Raw genomic sequence first — 13,149 nt, forward strand, 5'->3', positions numbered from 1 at the left:
TTCTTCAGCTCCCAAGCCACCAATTTCTAAACATGCCATACCATTGCCAACTTACGAATAACCCACAGCTGTTCTTTGCAAGAACCCAAAGGGTGTAAAAAGGCTTGTATGTGGTTAATTTTGAAACTCCAAATTGAGAAATTCAAAACATCAGAACTGAAGTATTTTTCTCGCTCATTTAATCAATATTTGAGTTTTTACATAACAAAGAGTAATCTACAGTTCAAATCCTGAGTATTGTCTGTATCATCCGTCATATCCTTTAAACTTGAAAGCTAAATTTCTCCAATTTGGGAGGTTAAATTGCACAGAAGAGCAATTAAGGGGGGTTTTTATTTACCATTGAGTTGTGTAATAATTTACAGGTCTTATAAGAACATGCAATGATAGCGAATGCTGGGCTTGCTGCGGGCAGATATAAATATACACAGAGCATCGCACTGTTCAGCCTTCTGTAGAGTTATTAGTGAGCAGGAGTCGAAAACTTGCAGCCATAAATGTGAGATAGTTACTGATAAATCCAAATAGGAATGAAGGAGAAAGTCTTTGTAGAGAAGAAGATTAACTCCTGAGAATGTCCACAGAACATGACCATGACCATGACAGGACTCTGAAGAAGGAGTTCTAACCTCTGGATGTGTTTAAATCAGTATTGCTAGCGTTGTGCAAATGAGCAATTATTTCAGAAAGCCTTAAGAGCCTGGCCAGATCTCTACCTTAGAGTAGTGCACCTCAAATATTGTCTAAAACTCCACCTGATGATGATGGGCTCTTTACCAAGGGAAATGTTAATAACGTCAAACTCACTAGTGCATGGACTGGTTGTAGCAAGTGGCATAAAAGTATTTCGAGATTCACATGAGGGAGAAGGGATTAGAAGAAAATTATTATAGGGTGAGATGATTAGTGTACGCTAAAAGCTGGAAGAAGCTGGTAGACTTGGTCCCTCTCCATAGTGGGTGAGAACCCAGTCATCAACCTCATGCAAGGCGTCCTCACTGTTGCTGTTATGTGGTACAGGTCTGCAGAGGTGCAATGGGAAAAGCTTGCTGTCCAAGGACTTTCAATCCTGGGTCACTGGGAATTGTAACACCTTAAACACTGTGTTCTGTCTAGGTAATGCTCTTCCCTTTATTGCCTCTTACAGGGGGAAGGTGGTATTAAGCTACCTCCTTTAACCATTGCAATCTACGGGAATAAGCACAGTCACTGTGCTGTTAAGAAGGGAGTTCCAGAATTTTGACCCAGTGAGGGCATAGCATCAAAATCTGCAAATTTTGCAGTCACCCCTGGGAAGTGGGTCTTGAACTCAGGACCTTCCAACCCTGAGGAGGGTGTGCTGCTCAGAGCACCTCGCCTCATGGTTACAAGTCACGTGACCATGTCACGCTGGGTGGTGTGGGTGCAGGCATGGTGAGCTGGTGTCTGTGCGGTTTGGTGAAGCCAGGCTGTTACGTGTTTCAGATTGAGCAGCAGCTGATCAGGTCTCAGGAACTGGCCCTCGGTTGGGAGGAAGTAAAGCGACAGAAGGCCGAGCTGGGAGCTTACTTCCTGGAGACTGAGCAGCAGCTGCAGAGCCTGAGGAGGAGGCCTGCTGAAGTGGAGCTGAAGACTGCTCAGAAACAGGTGGCCCAGGTGCAGGTAAGAAAATTTTGCTCGTACTAATCGGGACATCATTAGAATCCCTATGGTGTGCAAGTGGTCCCTGTAACCCTGTATATCCCATGGCTAACCTTGCATGCACATCCCTAGATACTATGGGCAACTTAACATGGCCAGTCAACCCAACCTGTACATCTTTGTTGGCGGCTATTGTGGTAGTGTCCCTACCTCTGAGCTGTAAGGTCTGAGTTCAAGTCCCACCTGCCCTTAATGTGTGTTATAACACAATTGAACAGGTTGATTAAAAATATCAATGATCAAAATATTCAGTTCTTTCATGGCTCATCTATTACCTCAACTGCGTTCACCCACCTCTTCCCAACTTTTGCTTCATATCACTCAATACTCTAAACTAACAAAACATTACCAATACCAATACCAATTTCTCCCATGGACCGCCAGGATCCCCAGCATTTTGGGGGAAAAGATTTCTGCTGCCCTTTTCCGATTCCCATTCTGTCTGGTCCCATTGTTAAGGTAACGCCCCGTGATCTTTCCCTGTATCTGCCCGATCGAAGCCCCGGTTGATCTTGCACGCCCCGGTTCGATCACCCCTTAGCTTTCTAAACTCAGGACGTTAATCCAAGTTGAAGCAATGTGTCCTCGTAATTCAACCCTTGTAAACGTTGAGATTCTGACAAATCTTCGTTCTGCCCCCTCCATGGTGAAATTGCCCTCTCTGTGATGGTGTTGACCGTAATAAATACTACACCCCAGATGTGACCTGGACAGCTTTGTGCAATTGTCTTTATCTGGAATCAATACTATTTTTGTAATCGTATCCTTCCATTTAAACTAAATTCACAAAATCCAAACTCACTTTGCAATAAAGAGACAGGATTGAGCAACTCTAGCTCTCGTCTTAAGGCAATAAGCAGTAATTTAAAATGAGCCTACCCCATCTTTGATCCAAATGACCTTTTACTGATGAGGCATGTAGCCTCATTCAGACTTCATAAGCCACTGGCATTTTAATCCATTGAAATGAAAAAATTTGGATTTATTTCTTTTGGTTAGGATCTGGGTCGTCATTTCCAGTCCAAGCAGGCAAACATCACTGCCCTCACAGAGAAGGTCAGTACTCTGACAGAAGGCCATGAATCGTCCGAACACTCCGAGATTGGTCAGCTGAGCAACCAGTGGCTGGAACTGTGCCACCAGATCAATTCTCTTCTCTCACTGAGAGAGGAGGACCAGCAGAGAGCCAGAGATTACCACGACCGAGTAGGCGTTGTGGAAGTGATTTTGGACAAGTTCACAAAAGAGTGGGACAACCTGGCAAGGTGAGGAGTGTGTGTGTGTGTGTCTGTGTCTTAATGTTTGTGTGTGTCTGTGTGTGTGTGTCTGTGTCTGTGTGTGTGTGTGTGTCTGTGTGTGTGTGTGTGTGTGTCTGTGTCTGTATGTTTGTGTGTGTCTGTGTGTGTGTGTCTGTATGTTTGTGTGTGTGTGTGTGTGTGTGTCTGTATGTTTGTGTGTGTCTCTGTCTGTGTGTGTGTGTGTGTGTGTGTGTGTGTGTGTGTCTGTATGTTTGTGTGTGTCTGTGTGTGTGTGTGTGTCTGTGTCTGTGTGTGTCTGTGTGTCTGTATGTTTGTGTGTGTCTGTGTGTTTGCATATGTGTGTGCATCCGTGTGTCTCTGTGTGTGTCTGTATGTGTCTGTGTGTGTGTGTGTGTGTGTGTGTGTGTGTGTGTGTGTGTGTCTCTGTGTGTGTGTGGCGGGGGTGGGGGTGGTGGCGAGGCAGATGGACTCATCCATTGATATCCATTAGGTTATTTCAGTTCCCTCTGTGGGATCTTGCTGTGCGTAGGTTGGCTGATTTTATCCCTTGCCAAAAATAAAGCGCACGATTGATTCCAATTCAAATGGTACTCAATGAAACATTTTGAACATCTGCTCTGGATGGGACTGGCGTCATATAAATGCAGCCTCTTCCTTCCGTCCATTTGTCCACTGTGCGTCGCTCTACCCGATACTGTGTTTCTTTCTATCTCTATGTCTGTCTGTCTGTCTGTCTGACTCTGTCTGCCCATTTATATCCGTCTGGTCTCTCTGTACCTCTATCAGCCCTGTCCCCCATGTGGCAGAGTCTATCCACTTGCTGTGAGGGAGGTATGTGACATGTTCACATTGTTAGCTCCTGCTTACCTTCACCTTCTCTCAGCAAACCATGCTGAGAGCTCGAACCTAACACTCAGGATTCCCAGCAGCCGCTCCAGGAAGGCAAAGAGACCCTACTCTGAAAAATGATCCCAGGAATTAAACCAGAGAGAGACCCCCGGGAGTCAGCATCGTCACTATTTCTCGGGACTGATTCCTGGGATTTCTGCGCAAGGAGAGTGTGGGTCGCCTGGGCCTGTATCCACCACACTTTAGAAGAATGAGTGAGAAATGACTTTGAAGTGTATCAAATCCTGACCAGAGCTGAGTCAGACTGGTTTGCCCTGTCTGGAGGGGGTCTCTAGAACAAGGGGTCTCGGGCTCAAGGTCCAGAGCAGGCTCACTTTGGGTTGAGTTGAGGAGAAATGTCTTCACTTGGTGGGTGATGAACCTGTGGAATTTTCTACCACAGGAGGCTGCGGAGTTGAAATCACTAAAGAAGGAAATGAATTTCCAGACACTAAATGCATCAAGGGGAATGAGTATCTCAGAGAGAGTAGGAACTGTCGATGCTGGAGTTGGAGATAACACACAGTGTGGAGCTGGAGGAACACAGCAGACCAGGAAATCCTGAATTTACTGAAGGAGGGTCGCAACCCGAAACGTCAACTTTCCTGCTCCTCTGATGCTGCCTGGCCCGCTGTGTTCATCCAGCTCCACACTGCGTTATCTATATAGGGGTGGGAGAATAGTGTGTATGTTTAGGAGTAGAACATTGAGGTAGAGGATGATGATGTTGTTTGGCTCGATGGGCCTGCTTCTATTCTCCGTGTTCCTTTATGTGAATGTCCTGACTCGGATGATGATTTTCCTTTCTGGCAGGACTGATGCCGAGAGCACAGCCGAGCACCTGGAAGCTCTGAAGAAGCTGGCGGGTGTTGTACAGGCTCAAAAGTTTGTTCTGGATGACCTGAAGGAGCAGAAGCAGACGCTGATGGACCGCCTGGACCCTGAAGACAAGGAGTTGATCAAAGAGCAGAGCAGCCACTTGGAGAGACGGTGGGCCCAGCTGGAGGGCCTGATTGAAAAGAAGATACAGCTGTCTGCCCTGACCCTGGAGGAGCTGAGCCAGTGCCAGGCCAAGCTGGACGACCTGCTGGAGTGGGCGGATGCTCAGGCCCACCTCTTCGGCGAGGCCCTAAGGTGCAGCCCCCAGGCCGAGCTGGCCCAGACCCTGCTTCCGGACCACGTTGCCATCTGCAATGAGCTGGAGTCACAGGAGCTGGCCCAAGGGGCGCTGACGGAGGAGGCCGAGAGGATCGTGGCCCACCTGGGCCTGGACGAGAGGCAGCGGCTACAGAGGGCCCTGAGCGCGTTGCACGGCAGGCTGGCCTCCCTGCGCGAGGCGGTGGGCCAGCGCAGGAAGTACCTGAGTAAGGCCTTGTCAGACCGCACCCAGTTCCTCATGGCCGTCAGCCTGGCCTCCAGCTGGGTCCAGCAGAACCGGTGGTTGGCCACCTCCCAGGAGCAGGTGGCCCTCATGCCGGCCGAGGTGGGCAAGCAGATCCGGAGCTGCAAGAACATTGGCGCCCGGCTGAAGGAGTACCAGACGGATGTGGCAGCCCTGTGGGCCCAGGGCAGGGAGCTGGCCAAGGAGGATGAGACATCCGAGATTATGGCCCGGCTGCAGGAGCTCCAGGCTACGTACGACTCGGCCGTGCAGGAGAGCGCCCAGAGACTGCAGGAGCTGGAGAAGGTCCTGCTCTCCAGGAAGTACTTCAAGGCAGATCTGGACAGGGTGTGCCAGTGGATGAAGCAGGCTGACGTGGTCACCTTCCCGCAGGTCAGCCTGATGGGCAGCGATGCGGAGCTGTCCTCGCAGCTCGGCAGGTACCAACAAGTTCTGGAACAGTCCGCCGAGCATGAGAACCTCCTGCTGCTGGTGCAGAGAGCCGGCCACGAGCTGCTGCCCTCTCTCAGCGAGGCTGACCACTCCTTCCTGGACGAGAAGCTAAATGCCCTGCCCCGGCAGTTCAACCGCATCGTCGCCCTGGCCAAGGAGAAGTCCGAGAAGGTCCAGGAGGCCGCGGCGGCCCGCCAAGAGTATGTCTCTCTGGTCGATCTGACGGTCAAGGCGCTGAGCGAGCTCGAGGATCAGCTGACCCGCATGAGCAAGGCCCGCCTCAGCCTCTCGTCGGAGGAGGCTGAGTCGGCACAGAGTGACTACAGGGCCCTCCTCGATGAGCTGACGGGCCTGGGCAAGGCGGTCGACGACCTGAACCAGAGGAAGGAGACCTTCCGGAGCTCTGGCCAGCCCTGGATGCCGGACGAGGTGGCGGCCCTGTCCAGCCTGTACAGCCGCCTGAGGCGACAGGCCGAGCAGCAGCTGGGGCTCCTGGGCGACACCCTGGAGGCCTACCGGGAGCACGAGGCCCGCTCGCTTAGGCTGGAGGCCGCGCTTCGCACCCTGGCCGAAGAGCTGGTCAAAACCAACGAGGAAACCCTGTCGGTGGAGGAGAAGCTGAAGAACTATCACGCTCTGGCAGGGACGGTGCAGGAAGCTGGCTGTCTCCTGAAGGAGTTGATCGAGCAGGTGGAGCAGTTTTCACCAGATTTGGACAGCACGGCCCATCCGGCAAGGAGCCAGCAGCTACAAGCCTGGAAAGAGGAGCTTCAGTCAGCGCAGGGAGCCATCAGTACCAGGATAATGGAGTGCGAGAGCAGGCTGGTTCAAACAATCGACTTCCAGACAGAAATCCAACACACTCTGGATTGGCTGCGGCAGATGAAGGGAGACCTCAGTGCTGACTTGAACCTGGATGTCAATCTCCAGAGCGTCCAGGAGGAGATCCGGAAATCCCAGATCCTTGAGGAAGAGGTGCAGTCAAGCCTTCGGATCATGGCAGCATTGAGCGGTAAAGAGAAAGAGAAGTACGCCGAGTCCAGGGAGCTGATACCTCCAGAGGTGGAGAGCAACCTGCTGGAACTTTCTAAGCTCGAGGCTGAAGTCCAGGAGACCCTGAGCAGCAAGAAGGTTAGTCAACTAATTGGGAATGGCGAGGTGAGAGAAAACCAAACCATCTCACTTTGGCCTTCGATTGTTGGTGAGATGATGGTGTAGCGGGATTGTAATTATACTAACTGTTACTAGGGGAGGTCAGTATTACAGATGTCTCTCTCCTTCTCTGATATTATACCTCTCATGTCTTTCTTCATTGCTGCAGTCCCCTCTCTCTCTCTCTACGTCTCTCTAATAGTAGAGTCCTTTCATCTCAGTTACAGCCCTGTCTCCCATCTAAAAGTTTTCTCTCTGGGTTTTACAGTCCTCTGTACAGTGTTATAACTCTCCCCTGAATATTGCAGCTTTTACTCTAGTATTGGGGTCCTTCCCTCAAGTCTTGTAGCTTTCTTTTTGGTAACACAGGCCACTCTCCAGTCTGATATCCCTCTTTACTGCATTACAGCCTTTCGACTTTTTAAAAAAATTCATTTTATGCATTTCTTGCCCGTCCCTAGTTGCCTTTGAGAAGGTGGTAGTGAGCTGCCTTCTTGAACCGCTGCAGTCCACTTGCTGTGGGTTGATCCACAATGCCATTAGGGAGGGAATTGCATGATTTTGACCCAATGACAGTGAAGGATATTATAGTTCTCTCTCTCTCTCTATCTCTGTCTGCCTCTCTATCTCTCTCTCTCTCTCCCCCTCTCTCTTGCTCTCACTCTCACTCTCTCGCTCTCTCTCTCTCCCTCTCTCTTGCTTTCTCTCTCTCTGTCTTTCTATCTCGCTCTCCCTGTCTCTTGCTCTCACTCTCTCACTCTCGGTCTCTCTCTCTCTCGCTCTTATGGGTACTACAAATCCACTCTCCAATCTGGCATTGCCTGTCAGTGGAAACTCTTCTCAAGCTATTGACACCACCACCCCCGCTCCCCGTCCCCAGTGGCAGCAAAGTGAGAATTGTAACTTTTGTGAGAAATATGACTCAGAAGTGACAGAAGACCTGATGATTTTGCTGGATGCAGGTTAGGATGAGACAGTGCAGGTTAAGGACACTGTTGTCCAAGCAGTGAGCTGATGATGATTTCTGTTCCACACCTCCTACCAGACAACCCTGGATAAGGTGCAGGCTCTGATCCAGCAGTACCTACGGGCAGTTCAGACTGCTGGTAGCTGGCTCGATGATGCCAGTGCCCTCTTACAGCAGACTGGAGATGGCGTGGATGTAGAGGGTTCGGAGGAAGCCTTGAGAAGGCACGTTGAGTTCTTTGCCACGGAAGCGGAGCTGGCCAGCCAGCTGGCAGAGTTGGAGGCACTAATGCCCAGCTTCCTGCCATTGATCAACACGGCAGGGAGAGAACACGTGGAACAGAACTTGGCCTCGTTACGACAAAGGGGAGCAGACACCGAGCGACAAGCTGAGGCTCAGCAGGCCATTCTCCAAAGGTAAACTCCTCACGTAGGCAACAGTATAGAATGAAATAGGTGGAGGGGCAGGCAGTGTTGAGGAGGCAGGGAGACTGCAGAAGACCGAGATAGAGGAGCAGAATTAGGCCATTCGGCCCATCGGAGGATTGGACAGGCTTGGGCAGTGGGCAAAGCAGAGGCAGATTGAATACAAAGGGAAAGGGTGAGGTTAGGCACTTTGTTAGGAAGAGTACAGGCATAGACTATTGCCTAAACGGGGACAGACTTTGGAAAGCAGGAGCACAAACGGACGTGGGAATCCTAGTTCAGGATTCTCCTCAGGTAAACAACAGGTTCAGTTGGCAGTTAGGAAGGTAAATGCAGTGCTAGCATTTATTACAAGAGGGCTAGAATACTAGAGCAGGGATGTACCACTGAGGCTGTATAAGGCTCTGATCAGACTGCATTTGGAATGTTGTGAGCAGTTTTGGGCCCTATATCTAAGGAAGGATGGGTTGGTGTTGGATGAGGTGCAGAGCAGGTTTACAAGAATGATCCTATGGTTGAAGGGCTTATCATAGGAGTGATTGAGGACTCTGGGTCAGTACTGGATGGATTTTAGAAGGATGAGGAGAATCTGATTGAGAATTACAGAATATAGAGAGGCCTGGATAGAATGGATGTGGAGAAGGTGTTTCCACTTGTAAGAGAGACTAGGATCCGAGGGCAGAGCCTCAGAGTGAAGGAACGACCTTTAGAACTCAGATGGCGAGGAATTTCTTTGGCCAGGGAGAGCTGAATCTGTGGAACTCATTGCTGCAGAGGCAGTGGAGGCCAAGTCATTGAGTGTATTTAAGAACGAGATAGATAAATTCTTGATTAATAAGTGGATCAAGGGTTACGGGAGAATGGGGTTGAGAAACATATCAGCCATAATCAAATGGCAGACCAGACTCGATGGGCCAAATGGCCCAATTCTACACCTATACCTTATAGTCTGATCTTGTAGAATGCAAGGTTGCAATGTCATTGAGCTCGTGTGGGTAGATTAGTGGAGCAAGGATACAATGGAAGTAGATTTTTAATCAAGGATCGAATTCATAGAATGCTTTCAAGAGAGCATCTTAGAACAGAACATTCTAGAACCATCCAGAGAACAGTTTATACTAGATTTGGAATTGTCTAATGTGACAGGATTAATTCATGACCTCAGAGTGAAGACATCATATAATATAATTGAACTTTACTTCCATTTTGAAAGGGAGAACAGTGGGTCTAAGACTAGTATTTTAAACTTAAATTAGGTAACAATGTGAATGTGAAAGCTAAGCTAGCTGAAGTGACGAGGAATATTAAGCTAGGGGGTAGGTCATTAGAGAAGCATGGCGGGCATTCGAAGGAATAATTCAGAATACTCGGAATAAGTAGATTCCTACTTTAAAGAAAAGTTCCAAGGATGGGACCCACCATGCGTGGTTAACTAAAGAATTTAAGGACAGCAGCAAACTTAGGGAAGAAACATATAATTGTACAAAGATGAGTGGCATGTCAGATAACTGGTTAGAATGCAAAGAATGACTGAAAGGTTAATCAGGACAAATAAAGCATGAGAGGAACCTAGCTATAAATATAAATTAGAAAGAGTTTCTGTAAATATATAAACAGCAAATGTGTAAGTAATGGGAATGTTGGTCCCTTGGATGTTGAGAAAGAGAGTGAATAGTAGAGGATACAGAAAACATTCTAGTAATATCTGTAAGTCAGGAGGTGGAAGGAAGAGAGGAACTTGAGATTTTAATATCTACAGAAGTGGCGCTGAGAAAACTGATAGAGCTTCAAATAGTTAAAATATTTTATTGAACCTATTTTTCCTCATCAACTTGTTCAGACTTGTTATTACACACCTCTGGAGCAGATGGGACTTGAACCTGGCCCTCTCGGTTCAGAGATAGGGACATTGCCACAAGACGGCCCCTATGAGTAGTTAAGTCACTGAGTCGTGGTGGACTTCACCTTAGGGTCTTCCAATGGTGGTCAATGAGGTAGTGGATGCATTGGTGTTAAACTTCCAAAATTCTTTAGATTCTGTACAGGTTTCATCTGGCTGGAAAATTGTAAAAATAACCGCTCTATTTGAGAAGGGAGGGAAATGGAAAACAGGAAACTGTAGTCTAGTTAGCTTGATGCCTGCCTTGGGAAAATTATCAGAATCAGTCATTAAGGAGGTTATCACAAGGCACTTGGAAAACTCGAGATAATCACGAAGAGTCGACATAGTCTTGTGAAAGGGAAATCCCATTTCACCGATTTATTGGAGTTCCTTGAAGGAGTAGCAAAGGCTCCAGATAACAGGGAGCCCATTGATTATACTGTCCTGTATTGAATTTTCAGAAGGCGTTTGACAAGGTTCCACATAAAAAATTGTCACTCAAAGTTAGTTGTCATGACATGGGGGTAACATAGCAGTTGGGATAGACGATTGGCTGGCTGCAGGAAAACAGAGTATGCATGAATGGGTCTGATTTGGATTGGCAGGATGTGGTAAGTGGTCTTGCAGGATCCCCAACGTTTTACATTGTGTATCAATGACTTAGATGAGGATGGTAGCTGAGCTTGCAGATGACACAAAGGTAGGGTAGGCAAGTATGTTATGAAGCTGGCATTACAGGGATGCAGGGAATGGGCAAAATATTGGCAGATGGAGTGTCTGTGGGAAAATGTGAAGATGTTCACTTTGGCAGGAAGAATAAGAAAAGCAGCATTTGATTTGAATAGAGTATGACTGCTGAATGCTGTGTTGCAAAGCTGCCCTGGTGCATGAGTGGTTAAAGGTTAGTATGTGGGTACAGCATGCACTTGGGAAGGCTGGAGGAATTGAAATAAGTGTAAGGAGGTTATGCTTCAGTTGTACAGGGTATTGGTGTGACTGCGCCTTGAATACTGTGTTCAGTTCTGGTCCACTTATTGAAGAAATGACATAAAAGGATTGGAAGTGGTTCAGAGGAGGTTTACTGGATTGATCAAGTGCTCAAGTTCTGAAGAAGAGCCACTGGATTTGAAATGTTAACTCTGCTTTCTCTCCACAGAGGCTACCAGATCTGCTGAGTTTTTCCAGCAATTTCTGGTCGTGTTTCTGATTTCCGGCACTCTCAGTTCTTTGGGTTTTTTTCTCGTTTACTGGATTGATACCTGCAATGAGTGGACAGATAGACTTGGTTTCACTGGAGTTTACAGGAGCAAACGGTGACTGGATTGATATTTATCATGTCCAGAATGGTCTTGTTAAAGTGGATATGCAAAGGATGTTTCCTGTTGTGGGTCAGCCCAGAATAAGAGAGTGCTGTTTTACAATTAGGAGCTCACTCTTTTAGAACAGAGATGAGGGGAATTTGTTCTCTCTGAGTGGATTGAGGAATTTGGAACTCTCTGCCCAGAAGGCAGAGGAAGCAAGCTCATTAAATATTTTTAAGGAGTGACGTGGATAGATTTTTGTTAAGCAGGGAGGTCAAATGTTGTCATGGGTGGGTGGGAATGTGGAATTTTGGAAGCAAACAGAGCAGTATTAATCTTATTGAATGGCGGAGCAGATTTGAAGAGCTGATTTATCTATTTCTGCTCCTGGTTTGTATATTTGTACAGCACGGTGATCTACGCCACCCGGAATCCTGAACCCAATTCTTTTCTCCATGTTACAAAAAAAAGATAAGAACATATTGGACAAGGTGTAAGAAAAGAATGTATAAGAAAGTTGGTGTATTACTCAAGAAGTTAAAGTTGCTGTGAAAAACAAGCAGTTGGGGGGCACAGTGGTTAGCACTACTGTCTCACAGTGCCAGGGACCCAGGTTCAATTCCACCCTCGGGTGACTATCTGTGTGGAGTTTGCACATTCTCCCCGTATCTGCTTGGGTTTCCTCAGGGTGATCCGGTTTCCTCCCACAGTCCAAAGGTGTGCAGGTTAAGTGGATTGGCCATGCTAAGTTGCCCATAGTGTTCAGGGATGTGCAGATTAGGTGGGTTATAGGGGAATGGGTCTGGGTGGGATGCTCTGAAGGTCGGCGTGGACTTGTTGGGCCGAAGGGTCTGTTTCCACACTATAGGGATTCTATGATTTAAATGGATGTTGTATTTCAGAGCTAGTGATGTTAGAGGCACCTAGAATATTGCTGTTAACATGGCTGATCAGGGAAACCCTCCCACTCTTAAACCATCTTCCATTTGTGTGTAAGAACCGAAAGAACTGCGGATGGTGTAAATCAGGAACAAAAACAGAAGTTGCTGGAAAGGTCCGGTGACCCTTCCTCAGAACTGAGTTAACGTTAACTCTGATTATTTTCTTCACAGATGCTGCCAGACCTGCTGAGCTTTTCCAGCAACTTCTATTTTTGTACCATTTGTGTGGGTTAGAAGGAATTCCAACTTTATACTCAACCTGCTTGCCCACATTATGAATGTACCTTCTTTTCACGGCCATCTGAGTTTCAGCTCAGAGGTAGGGACACTACCCACTCCACCACAAGACTTCCTCCTTAAAAATAATGGTAGAATGGAAATAGTCCCTATTAGGAAGCGTTTTTTTCTCAAGAAAAGAATTTTGACTTATGTTCATTGACACTTGTACTCAAGTTACTAAGGAACAGGAGTACAGTGAAAAGTGTACAGTGTCACCAAGACACGGTGCCATCTTAGGTACAAAGTACCCAGGTACAAACCTTAAGTACAAAAATAGAGAAAATAGAGAAAAAAAGCTACACTCCATTACAGATATACATAGTATAAGTTAGGAAAATAAGAAATAAAGCTAAATAGATAGACATTACAGTCTTTCTATAAGGGCTTCCACATGAACTGACCAGGCTCCACCGGTTCCCAACCAGTAGCCACCTTTGGTCCAGGCCACTGGCTATCCCCACCTCACTGCAGGCTACTGGCTGTCCCCACCTCACTGCAGGCCACTGGCTGTCCCCACGTTACTGCAGGCCACTGGCTGTCC

General features: G+C 47.6%; 1 protein-coding gene across 1 annotated transcript in view; it reads left to right on the top strand.

Moving 5' to 3' along the window:
* The window catches only part of LOC109933920 (nesprin-1-like), a 197,004-nt gene extending 188,804 nt beyond the window's left edge, over nucleotides 1–8,200 (top strand). Inside the window, exons 68-71 of the mRNA XM_048600919.1 lie at nucleotides 1,465–1,641; nucleotides 2,680–2,945; nucleotides 4,641–6,819; nucleotides 7,859–8,200. Coding sequence (XP_048456876.1) covers nucleotides 1,465–1,641; nucleotides 2,680–2,945; nucleotides 4,641–6,819; nucleotides 7,859–8,200 — 2,964 coding nt within the window. The remainder of the gene's footprint in view (nucleotides 1–1,464; nucleotides 1,642–2,679; nucleotides 2,946–4,640; nucleotides 6,820–7,858) is intronic.
* Nucleotides 8,201–13,149: the final 4,949 nt, after the last annotated feature.

The sequence above is a fragment of the Rhincodon typus genome, chromosome 9, assembly GCF_021869965.1.
Source record: "Rhincodon typus isolate 14 chromosome 9, sRhiTyp1.1, whole genome shotgun sequence".
Classification (NCBI taxonomy): Eukaryota; Metazoa; Chordata; class Chondrichthyes; order Orectolobiformes; family Rhincodontidae; genus Rhincodon; species Rhincodon typus.